We start from the raw sequence: 13,278 nt of genomic DNA, 5'->3' as shown, positions 1-13,278 counted from the left end.
AAACAGTGTAGACGTGTAACGGCAGAGACATTGAAAATTATTCTAATTTGCAAAACTGTTACCCAATCATTGCAGTGGGCATTTACCAAATAATGGGCCCGGGCACACAACCAAGGGTTGTAGCCATCATTTCAGAAGTGAGGGGAACAGACATGTCAAGTGTAATTGTCTAAGAAATCAAATACACTGCTGAACAATAACCAATAATTTGTATTCAAATTTCTCCCCCTATATTTTCCTAATGACAATTTTATGATTTATGTACAACAAACATTTGTGCATTAAGTAATGTAATTTTTTTATCAAAGAATAAGGCAGAAAATGTATTTCATAGTTTCTATAGTGTAATAAAGGCTATGTTAATTAGCACTGCGTTGTTCATATACTTTATTGTTATGAAAATACGCAGAGATGGCTTGGAAAAGACATAAACCATAAATTGTATCAATTGTGTGTTTATTGTCTTCAGGATTCATCAGTCAAAACTTGTCTGCTTTTTATTCAGCTACAGCCATATATATATATATATATATATATATATATATATATATATATATTTATATATAAGGGTTCCCATATAACGGATTTTTAAAATGGCCTTCAAATATTTTTTTAAATTAAGCAATCTTTTCTTTAAAAATATCAAGTGAAAAGTCAGTAATAAAATGAAGAACAACAACACATTACATATCTTTTTTTTTTTTTTTTCATCCATTGCTGTAATTATTACTGTCAATCATTTCAGTTTCAGGAGAGACTAATGGAACGATAATTTAGTGGATTCATTCTCGTAAAGTGTGCTCCCTTTAATCACTGAAGCTGTCAAAAGCTTTCGGTTCTGCACTCTTGTGAAACTTTAAATCAAAGAAGCACAATGAATCTCTTATTTACATCGTGTCTACACTATGTTGGTTATAATGTAAGAATTCTTTATTAGAACTCAGTGAGCTCGGCCTGAAAGAAAGCTCCAACGTTTTGAGCGGAGGTTGATTCTGACTAACGTAAACACCTCTGATTGGCCACTACATTCATGCACTCAACAGAGTTTTCTGTGATTGGCTACAATGCTCAACGTTGCAAATAAAAAAAAAGTTGTAAATGTTGAGGAAGCAACAGCGACATCCTGACTTGGAGCATGATGTGTTTGGCGAGTTCACGTCGGCTCAGTGCTCGCGTGCCTCACACTCCGCCACTCCAACCATGAGCGTGAGGACTCCCCGCCTCAACTCTCAACTCTTCAAGAGACACATCTGGCTTCTGATGCTTCTCTCATTGTAGTGGAGCTATAAGCTGACTGTGAAGATTACAGTCAAGTCAAGTCACCTTAATTAATTTATAGCGCTTTTAACAATATTGTTTCAAAGCAGCTTTACAGTGATAATAGGAAATTAAAGCAACAGATTGTTTTGGCTTTACAGCAACTCTAGAATAAAGTTATTGGACAGCTAAAGTTAGTTTTGATTGATTGACTTCTGTTGGGGATATTTTGGGGATATTTAATTTGATTTTATCAATCAATAAATTCCACTAGAAACAAACCTTGGTGTATTATTTTAATTTAATACTGTGAAGCTGCTTTGATACAATCTGTATTGTGAAAATCGCTATACAAATATACTTGACTTGACTTGACTTGACTTCTGTTGCAAAGAACATTAGTTATTAACTTAGCCGCTTACACGACACCGTTCTAGGTTCCAAGGTGCAGGCGTAAAAAAACCCCAAAAAAACGCTTTCCATCTTTTTTTCATCTCCGTGCAAACTACAAAAACGCGAATATATGAAAATGCCAACGGCGTGCACATGCGTATTACGTGTTTAGTCTATAGGTAGCAAGGGGTTCATATGCTGGCATAGGTCCCGCAGGCCCCCCACTCTGTGAATGTGCCGCCACTTTGCATTCATCAACCCATGGTGTTCAACTAGGTCCGGTAGCTCAGCGTTGCTATGACGAAAGCAATGGCCCTGCTACTATAACCGCTTTGCTCTCGTCCACTCATGATGGCGACAGCAACACTGTCTGTTCTCTTGTCTCTATCTCTCACTTCTCCCCTGCTCGTGGTGGTCTACGAGAACAATAGTGGCCTTTGTGTTGTGACTGTTCCGCTGTGCGGAAGTCAGTATTTGTGTATATATTCACACACAAAGTGCATCAATATCAGAACTCCTGAAATGTGTTATTCTTACTGATAGCATGTTATTATAACTATGTAATTTTGTCATAATAATTTTATGGATTATCAATATATCTTTGTGGGCCCCCCTCCCTGAGGGCCCCTGTTAGTTCCCTGTCCAACGCCCCTGCTTCCAAGTCTTGAATCTGGCACGCCTAAAAGAGAGGGTCAAAACAGGATAGAAAATAGCCTATTACTTCTAAATTATGATGTTTTAGAGCTACACAATTAATCGTTAAAAGATCACAATCTCAATTCAAACATTCACACAATCTTATTCCTAAATGACAATGATTTGGCTATGTCTATTAAACTTTTGACAAGAATGATCACAGCAGGACATTTAAATCTGCATTTGTATCTGCATCGCTGAGCCAGAGAGAGCAGTTTTCTAGGTATAAAATAGCTTCACAAACAGTCTTTTCAACCACACAGTATCATAATTTCTGTTACAATAATTCAAATGATCAAAGAAATACTGGGATAAACGTTTCTAGGTCTGATATTAACTGATGTCTATGCTAGTGATAAAAATTTTACAGTTGGTTAACACTTTAAAGCTGCAGTCCGTAGTTTTTCCTCTTTGTTTTTCCATCTCTGTTCGAAATCTGCAATTGTAGGTATTTGCGGATTTATCAACTTTATGTGCGTTGTGCCTCAGCTCAATGTCTCTGAATCCAATGTTTTGAGGAGAATGTGCGGCTGTCAGTTACCACGCCGGTGTGGATACTGTCATTCGGAATCACAGATTGTACTTTTTGGAAGTATGACCAACATAAGAATTTTCACCAGAAAATATAATCTGAACAAGTAACATCCACTCTTGTTCTGACCAACTAAGGGAAAAAAAGCATTGCAGTAAATCGCACTGATCAAATCTAACGATCGCTTATCATATCATGTCAAACCGTGCAAATTATACTTTAACAAATTGTTAACAACATCAGCATATTCACACCCTTCCGATATTATCCTTGTTTTCAAAATGGGCCCGGTTGCAGTCTCTTTTTTTTTTTCTGGAGCCACTCACTTGCATTTTACAACGGGTGAATCTCCAGTTGTCACTGGTGATTGTCGTTTGAACCTTTCTTGATCCGCCATCAAATTGATAAGTTTAATTATATCAAGTGCTGTGAGAAAAGCACTATAAATCTGCACCTCCACCATCCTCACACACAATATAGCCTTCTAGCCGAGACACCTTCTTTATGTGTACACGTGACATAATGACGCAAAGACATGCTCAAATTTCCCGCGGAAATCCACCAGTACCCTTGGAATTAAAAACATTAATACAATCTTACAATTTTGAATAGAGCTAAGGCAAGCAGATTTAAATAATGATTGTATCATTACATCATTACACCAGTAGGTGGCGACTGGTGACTGTTAAAACATGTTTTTGTCATTGAATAATTCAAGAAAAATTGCTGATTTACCCAATAATGAAACAAGTTCAAACTGATTTAAAAAAAAATCTTCAGAATAATTATTTATATATTTTTAATATATATTTGTCTACACACTAGCATTGATTCTTGGCCTGGCCGGAAATTCCCTGGTCATTTTCCTGGTCTTTCCCACAAGCGCTTACGGTCCCTGACAGATGTCTTTATCCTCAACCTGGCCTTCGCAGACCTCCTCCTACTCCACACTCCTCTAGTGTGTAGACAACTGGCAAAAAAACCCCAGCAAAGGACGTACCTCTTTTTTGTCGCAAACTGTGTGTATTTCATAATCCGTGTCATAGTCACAAAATATATTTTTTAAATAGACTGTAGCAATTGACACTTTGCCAGAACCTCAGTAAATTACATGTTATTTTGTTTAGTTGTCTTCAAAACCATGAGAGAATCATAATCTTAATCTAAAACCAATTTTTTTTTTATCTTTTCATCCAGAGTTGTGCAGCTCTTATGTTTTTTTTTTTTTTTTTTTTTATGTAAAAATATTGCTAACATTACAAGTGGACCTCAGAGAACAGTATATAATAATATATATTTTTTTTATAATAGTTCTACCCCTTTAATGTTTCAAGTTGAAATGCTGGATTTTCTTAAGATTTTCAAATTAAAAGTTGGAAAGGGTTTCTGAACAAAACAATGACTTTGTGCAACCACTTTATGTGTCATTACATCCCATACAGGGTGTCACATTCAGGCCATGCTTGCATCTGAACACCCTCTCACAAACGGAGAAATCGAGTCATTTGTAGTAAACACTGTCATTATAGTGAGTAACAGCTTCTGAGCATGAATGTGAATGTACTGACACTGTAAAGCACGCACAAACACAATTGACATTTGCTTTGGTGGAACGAGACACACTCCCCTGCAAACATAGACACCCACACATGTAAATATTTATCATGATGAATACTACAATATCTAGAGCTGTGAGGCTGAATATGTGTTTGTTTATGTGGTCTGCATGACAAATCCTTAATTATTGTTATTGGCACCTGATTTGGGTCTGAATCACTTGATTTGTCTTTAGATTTTTGACAATTTTCAAGACAATAATCTGGCCTACATGATATTCTTTGTTTTTTTTTATCTCTTGTCTTTTTCCAATGAACTGACTTTTCCAGTTTCTCACCATCTGCGCCTTAGAGATAACCTGTTAAATCATTCTTCTGCTGCTCAGCATGACCAGTGTCTGAGTATATTTCCATTTTAAAGTCGACATGAAATCAAAATTGACTTTCCTAATATGTTACTTTACTTTCTTAATTCATGGTCATGTTTTTTGTGCATGTTAGATTAACTGTCTCCTAAATTCCTTTACTTTTTTGGCTTATGTCATTATTCCTTCCTTTTCAGCCCTTTCAACCACTTGCCCTACTTTTTGCATGAAACTACACTTGTCATGATCTAGTCAATTCCCGATGGATAAAATGATGTGCTGTAAAAAATAAAAAATTCTGTTTGGGCGGCAGAAGTTTTCGTATTTTCAATAAAGTGTAGCTTTAACTGTATTATCTAAGTGCCCTCATTTAAATCAACCTGATTTGGGTCTGAATCACTTGATTTGTCTTTAGATTTTTGACAATTTTCCATCTATCTGGCCTACATGATATTCTTTGTTTTTTGTCTCTTGTCTTTTTCCAATGAACTGACTTTTCCAGTTTCTCACCATCTGCGCCTTAGCTGTTAAATCATTCTTCTGCTGCTCAGCATGACCAGTGTCTGAGTATATTTCCATTTTAAAGTCGACATGAAATCAAAATTGACTTTCCTAATATGTTACTTTACTTTCTTAATTCATGTTCATGTTTTTTGTGCATGTTAGATTAACTTTCTCCTAAATTCCTTTACTTTTTAGGCTTATGTCATTTTTCCTTCCTTCTCAGCCCTTTCAATCAGTTGCCCTACTTTTGGCATGAAACTGCGCTTGTCATGATCTAGTCAATTCCCGATGGATAAAATGACCAAAAAATATTCTGTTGCAGCGGAAGTATTCCTATTTTCAATAAAGTGTAGCTTTAACTGTATTATCTAAGTGCCCTCATTTAAATCAACAGTTTTGTTAAATAAAGCCAACTTTCAATTATCTTAAGAGGATGAACTTAAAGGCTGGACTCTTCAGAGCACCAGACATTAATAATTCATAAAAGTAAAACATATGGCTGTTTATGTCTAAAATCTTGCTCATTAAGCCCAGAAAACTCTGTGTAGTTTCTCTCTCCATGCCTCTCTCTGGGCCTTTACTTTTTTAAATAGTTATTTCTTCCCCCATTTAAATAAAATTATGGTTGACCACTTTTATTGTTCTGGACCTCTTTTTCCAATCTGCTTTCCACATATCATCTGCGCTGTCATAATAACCTCCCCATTAATTCGCATACTCGCAATCAAAGCCACACACTTACAACCAGAATCAGATGCTGTGGCTTCTATCTTGTTCATAAAGCATAATCTTCTGTACATGTGACTTGTACTTGTTTTTGTACAAACTTATGAAATCACATACGTAATTCAAAATCAGCATATAACGGCAAAACTCCAAGTGTATAAAGTATGCTTTAATTTAAAAATATACAAATATGTAACGTCTTGGAAACAGGGTATCTTTTCTACACAAGATCCCTGAGTTCACTATACACTTTCTACAAGTAGTCAATATAATAACTGATAAATGTTCCCAACATGGAATTTGTGCACTGTTTTTCCCATTTTCTGCACTGATGTGGGAATTCTGTGGAATATAATTAACTCAAACTGAATAAAGAACACTATTTTTGCTAGCAGAGACCATTAGTAACCAAAATATTTAATAAACACACAAGGCTTGTTAACGACAGGTTCTGTGGAATTTTTTAGGCACAGATTCCATGCAAGGTTACTTATGTACAACATGATTTGATCTGAAAGAACCAGACAAGTCCACTGCACAGACATATGACTAGCCTCGTCTCCATACTGCCGTGATGAATTTGATCTTCAAGCAAAAGAAACTGAAATAAATATTTGAATGCTGCTGATCCACAATCTGATTTCTGATTTGTGATGTAGCTTGAATCATAATCACAATGTGTTTGTTCGTTGGCCAGAGGAGAACTGACTCTGGTTTCTCTTAAGGTTTTTTTTCTCCGTTCTGTCACCTGATGGAGTTTGGGTTCCTTGCCACTTAATATTCAACAATGTTATTGATTTGACTGCAACTGACACTATTGGATGAGAACTGAACTGAGCTGGATGACGTTATTTCTGTTTTTCTGCAGGATTGCTTTATAGATTAAATGAACTAATTAATTAATTGATGATCTTTACAATGGAACTGAATCAAGACTTAACTGACTTCAGCTGAACAATGACACTATTTTCTTTTAGAGCAGCTACATGTACAGCCAAAATTAACTCTTTGCATCATTGAATAATTTTCCAGTTATCACTGCAAAAACTTCTTTGAAACAATCTGTATTGTATAAAACGCTGTATACTTAAAGGTGACCTGACTTAGATTTTTACTTGTATGTTAGGGTATGCGTACAGTGCACGTCATACATTTCATCATCAGCATAGTATGTGCATACTGTACACACCCAGCTGGATTTTTCTAAATGCACATACTCTGTATGCTCAAACTTGCACATGTGCCTTGAATTCCTTTGCACTGATTATTTTGTCTACAATGTGACAACACAGTCCGGACTTTTGTTTTACCATCAAGAAAGTAACGGACATGGCAGAAACAATAACAAGATGAGCGCTTGTATGAGGGGGTTAAGAGATACCTGCAATTCTGGTTTAAACTAATACAACAACATTTTTATCTGTCATAACTTCGTTAGTGTGCATGTGTCGAGGCCCTGTGTTTGCTGTTAAATGGAGTATAAAACTGTACTAGGACAAAACTGAACTATACTTTGGACTTAATGAACATTGTACATGACTGTTATTGTCAAAGTTACTTAAACACCTTTACATTTAGATATAAAGTCCTGGTATATAGTTGTCAGTCCTCATAGTTATTGCCATGTCATATGGTGAACGTACTCGTGTCTTCATTTTCCGACAAAGAGTGAGTGTGGACTTGTGTGCCTGACTTAAGGGAGATCTCGACAATGGGCTGCTCGTTGCCATGCCGATACCCTCTGCCTGTCTGGCTACAGCGTTTGACGAGCTTCAGAACATGCATTTTAAAGGACGATCCGATAAAGACGTAGAGCACGGGATTCAGGCAGCAATGCGTGAGGGCCAGACTCTCAGTAATTTGACTGGCCCGGTCCAGGTTTTTGCTCAGCTCACATTCCGTCACTAAAATGTAGATCACATCCAGGGCTCTGACCAGTTTTACCAGATTATACGGGAGCTGAGTCAATAGAAACACCCCTACTACCGCTATTAACACCCGAAACGCTCGCCATCTTCTCCCGCCGCGTACCCCTGCTGTAGCGGCCTTACTCAATGCTACTCCCACCCTGCAATAGCAGAACATCATCACCAGGAAAGGCAGAAGAAAACTCAGAGACACTTCCAGAATTTCCATAGTTGCCTTAGCCGCCCGTGCCATGCTTTGCGGGTAAACCGCCCGGCATACATTACGACCGCTGGAGTTCGTCACTGTGTAGAACACCATATCTGGCAATCCCATGACAATGGCGAGCCCCCAAACCAGTAGGCACATGATCATCCTCTGCCTACGGCCGTTGTTCCTGGTTGGGGCATGGGTTGCGGTGGAGCCTCTGGCTAGGGCACGATAGCGGTCTATGCTAATGCAGGCTAGCAGCAGCATGCTACAGCTGAAGTTGGTGGAATAGAGGGCGGAGGTGATCTTACAGGCGGCTATACCAATCTCCCAGCCGTTCACTGCATCTGCTGCCCAGAAGGGCAGCGTGAGGAGCAGGAGGAGGTCTGCGAAGGCCAGGTTGAGGATAAAGACATCTGTCAGGGTCCGTAAGCGCTTGTGGGAAAGGTAAACGAAAACGACCAGGGAATTTCCGGCCAGGCCCAGAATCAATGCTAGTGTGTAGACAACTGGCAAAAAAACCCCAGCAAAAGACCGGACCTCTTTTTTGTCGCAAACTGTGTGTATTTCATAATCCGTGTCATAGTCACTGTGGTTAGAACTGTTGTTATGGTCATGGTAATGGTAGTCATGTTCGTTATCAAAAAAGTCTTCCATCTTGATCTAGAGAGAGAGAGAGAGAGAGAGAGAGGACGAATGTAAACATTGCTGATGGTGCTAGATTTCATTTCGTTCTTTATGCACTCAGAGAAAATGTGAAAAAATTGTACACTGGGAACAAACTTTGAAACAATTTTCACTTACAAATTTTTAAGTAGAATGTCTGAAATAATCTTTATTTACAACTTAAAATATTTTTTACAGTGTACCTTCACGATACAATATGATATGACAAATACTTTACTGTCTGACTGAGTCTGAAATTTTCTTACAATATTAAATATATAGATGTACAGATGTAGTTCAGTCCGACGCAGTTATCATTTTCACGTCCTGCGTCACGTTGTTTAAATAGAAACTGCATCTGCGCCCATTTGTGCGCCCATGGGCGTGCTGGTCTGAAAACGAGGTGTGTTCTGGCGCATTGTTGGTGCGTTGCTATTTTGAGGCAACAGAAATAGGCTGTGCCATTGACCAACTGAAACCTGGTGTAAAGTCAATGGTCAAAGTCATTATTTAATGAGCGCGTTAGGAACGTGCGCCTATAGGCGGGTCCACAACGCGCTACTACACTCTTGCTTATTAAACACACAGGGACGCACAGCAGCACACAAACATGCCAAATATTTAAAATGAAAGGATTACAATGTAAAATATTATTATTATGTACGTAAAGATATGGTGGAATCCGGCTTGTCCTGTAGATGATCTGCTTGCGCACTTTTACCTCGCGCACGAGCAGTTCCGTTTGCGCTCTGGAGACGGCCTCGGTCTTTCCACTATCAAGTTCCGTCATGTAAATAGCGAATCTGCCATGGCGTGAGCGCAACTATCATTTACAGGGAATGGGAGATGAGACTCTGACTGGTTTAACGCACGTAAATCCCAAAACACACCCATTACTTATTAAGAGAATAGGGACAACCCTTTTAGACAATGCGCCTGGCGCGCCGACCATTTTCCAGTCGTTAAACTAGCAAAAGTGGATTCGTAAACCCTAAGTGAACTTGTGCTCTGCGCTTTAGACCATGCGCTTAGATCGTTAAAGTAGGGCCCCTAATGTGCATCTTTTGCTCTTTATTTTGCTGTGTTAGTGCTAAAAAGCTTATTTTTCTTCTAAGTGAAAAATAAATAAATAGTAGAAATAAAAGTATGAAATTGCTCACGTCTGTTTGTTTCCAGACAGAATTGCTTTAAACATCCTTTAAATCACAATTAAGACCTCCAAACATGAAATAATAGCTTTCCTGCTTCCCTACTTTGAATGTTTTGGATATTGCTTTTAGAGTTCAAACAGGTTTTTCCTACTAATTGTGTTTTGTAACCTTAGAAAATATATTTAAATATTCATAATTTTTATTGAATAGATTATCTAATATAATATATATTTTATCTGCTTTCAGTGAAGATTCTTTTTACTTAATGAAAAAAGTTGTCACGTGTTTTTCTGCATTACAAACTGGTCTTCAAGGCAATGAGCATTCATGTAGTGAATTTTCGTGACAATATTCTGAATTATGGGGTTTATACGTTATCTTAAGATTCAGCGCCTTAAAACTCACATCTGTAATAAAGTCTGCATAATGTCGTTAGACTCTGCACAGCCTAACAAATCTGATTACATTTTAGATGTCTGTGCACGCTTTATCTTTTTTTATTTCTTCCTTCATTTAATTGTCAATTTAGTGTGTCATCTGTGCTTCGTTCTAACTTGTGTTATTTTGTTTGCTTGATCCACGTGTACCTTCAAATATGCACATTTTAAATGAGCGAAGTGTGCAAGCATAATTTTTTTTCTGCAACAAAAACCTAATTTCTTCCATGTCGTCATTCCCATTCAGTTTTCCAGAGGGTCTTGATTGAGATCATACGCAACTCAACACAGAGACATCTACTTTTGACAGAAAACTCCCTGCACGTGTGTGCAACTTTTTTAGCTGGCCAACAGTATCCGAGCAGCTTGCAGTGCTGTTATTTCAACATATACAGTATAGCGCATGTAAAAAATAGCCCATGGGCAGCTTTGTAGCACTTGAGCTTTGGACGTATTATAAGCTTAGTACATTTGCTATAGTTTGTGTGGAGTGAGGGAGAGTTTATTTAACCCTGAACACTTTCAGGTGAAGGTTCTAGAAAAACATACTGCTGGTCGTTTGCATTTCAAAACTGCAAATCCTTGACTTTTGCCATGTGCTCATCTGGAGTTGCACAAAGCACTGAGTGTACCTTCCAATCTGCTAAACACATGCTCTTTAAATAGGGGTGCCGAGCAGATCAGATTTTGTGTGTCTGGGTGATAAGCAAACCTGCTGTAAAATTAAGATCTTTAAGATCTTTTTTTTTATTTATTTTATTTTTTTATACATTTTTCAAAAAAATGCTTTGGTTACTTGAAGAGTACCAGGGAAAGACAAAGTTGATATACCACACTGTGCTTTCCAAATGTTGTACATCAATCAAAAGCTTTTCAAAAAACATCCTAGTGATTAATTATGATCCGCATGCCTGGGATGATTTGGAATGATACTTTTTCCGTCTTGTGGAAATGGCTTGGCTCCTGTGCTTGAAATTGTGATGAATAACAACATAGTAAGCCATACAACATTTTTGAACATGAACGTGTTCAATTTCATAAAGTCATACCTAAAGCCTATTATACTTTATTTTTCAAATGACAAAATAAAACTTTTTGTGGAATATTTTGCTATAAAAGTTCTCTTATGCTATTTGTCTTTCATTTTTGATGGGTGGCAAAAGTGCCCAGATACTTTTTCAGCCCATTTTGTAGAAATATGAAATGTCTGTATATACCTTGTATCTTTTAATTGCAAAAGTTGCAGTTTAACCATTAACGCAGGATTTTTTTACTAGGCTTTGTGCATAATAAGTGTGTCTGTGATCCAGTGTCTGAAAGGTGATCCACTTTTCTTCATTAATCCATGGCTGAATTTGTAGTCTTATTGAATTACCTCTGTCTATTATGCAGCTCAGTTACACCCTTATATCATGTCAGTTTAACACTGTACAGGTAAACCCTCATTCCATTCTTCTTTCTCACTGGCATACAGAAACAAGAGCTTTCTTTGCAAACACATCTTTCATTGAGTCAAATTTATAATGTATTTCTGAAACCTAAATTCTTCTGTGTCATTGTTTATTTTGAACTTTACCTTCCCTGTCATAAACCCTTTTGAGGATCGGTGAGCAGGACTTTGCTTTGACATGACAGCAAAGAAACGAAATGCAAAAGTAATACATCAAACTTGCATAAAACCAACGACATACCAATACGAACATTTGAAAGCATAGTAAATGTAATTACCATAATTCAGCATCTGTTGTTACTTTGTCGGGCATTTGTTTGCTGTATTCTTAAACCAGTGTTTACTTTGAATGGCGATTCTCTAAAGTTACTTTCACGATTGTCCCCTGTTTAGCTGTGACACTAAGTGATCATCTCAGAACCCTTAGACTTTGAGCTTCCCAAAGCTTTGATTGGAATTCGACTGTTGCATGTGAATTACAGCGATGTGTCTTACCTCTATTTGTAGCGTCTGAGTCACACTCCGTCCAGGAAAGAACTGCCTTTAGTCCAGAGAAGTGAAACACTCTTGATAATAAAAAAGGACGGCCACGGGTGTGTGTTTGTGTGTGCGTCAGAGGAAGGAGAGAGAGAGAGAGAGAGAAAATAAGGATCACCCTTTTCCAGCAGGTTACACAAACTCCCTCGCTATGTTTTCCTGATCATCTTCACGCTGAATTCTTGAAATTCCAGTATATTGTTTTTATAGCATAATAACTTTATAATATATAACTGTGGTACCTTTTGAAAGGGTTATATCACTCAAACAAATACAAGTTAATTATGAAATATATTGTATTTATTTACAGGTAAACTAAAAGTGGTTACACAAAATTAAGCACAATGATAACTATAAAAGCATTATCAAAACAGAAACTCTTTTAAATTTCAACATAACTGAACATTAAGCACTGACAGTGGTCTCCTTTTACTCAACTTGACTTGAATTTACACATAAAATAAACACATTATAAAAACACTATTTCAACATTTATTCCCCTGCATCCCCTGATGCAGAGCAAGAGATGTTAAAGCAATAAAAAGTTTCTGTTAATGCAACAAAAATGATTCATGTAGTCCCAAAATGGATTAAGTAAACTTTAATAGTTATATTTAAGTGGAGTAAATTTAATGGAATTGATTTGTAACAAAATCTTCAGCAATTGTGTTGCTTTAGCTCATATTAAATAAATAAATTGAGCAAAAGTCTTATCTTATCTTATCTCATCTACTCAGATTGCTCTTGCAGATGTAGTTTTTATTTCATGATTAATATGTTATCCCTGCATTGAGCATATAGTCTGACTCTAAGATCAATATCTGAGTGCAACACCCATGCAGACTTGGGTTATATCGGTAAGCTGCACATTTTTGTGCACCCATAATAAAATA

At 37.1% G+C, this 13,278-nt stretch overlaps 2 protein-coding genes across 4 annotated transcripts in view; one reads left to right on the top strand and one right to left on the bottom strand.

The window, feature by feature from the left end:
- acad11 (acyl-CoA dehydrogenase family, member 11) overlaps positions 1-13,278 on the top strand; it is an 81,464-nt gene that overhangs the window by 30,377 nt on the left and 37,809 nt on the right. The window lies entirely within an intron of this gene.
- Positions 6,178-12,455, bottom strand: ackr4b (atypical chemokine receptor 4b). 2 transcript variants are annotated; one of them, XM_084399042.1, is made up of 2 exons: positions 12,344-12,455; positions 6,178-8,807 (listed from the first exon to the last, which is right to left on the bottom strand). In XM_084399042.1, the coding sequence occupies exon 2, from the start codon at positions 8,799-8,801 to the stop codon at positions 7,656-7,658; it is 1,146 nt and encodes a 381-aa protein (XP_084255168.1). In that variant the 5' UTR covers positions 8,802-8,807; positions 12,344-12,455; the 3' UTR covers positions 6,178-7,655. The 2 variants fall into 2 exon arrangements, with proteins under 2 accessions (XP_084255168.1, XP_084255167.1); XM_084399041.1 differs by lacking the exon at positions 12,344-12,455 and adding an exon at positions 12,127-12,218.

This window comes from Rutilus rutilus (assembly GCF_951802725.1).
Source record: "Rutilus rutilus genome assembly, chromosome: 24".
Classification (NCBI taxonomy): Eukaryota; Metazoa; Chordata; class Actinopteri; order Cypriniformes; family Leuciscidae; genus Rutilus; species Rutilus rutilus.
This window is presented reverse-complemented; position numbering and strand designations above follow the sequence as displayed.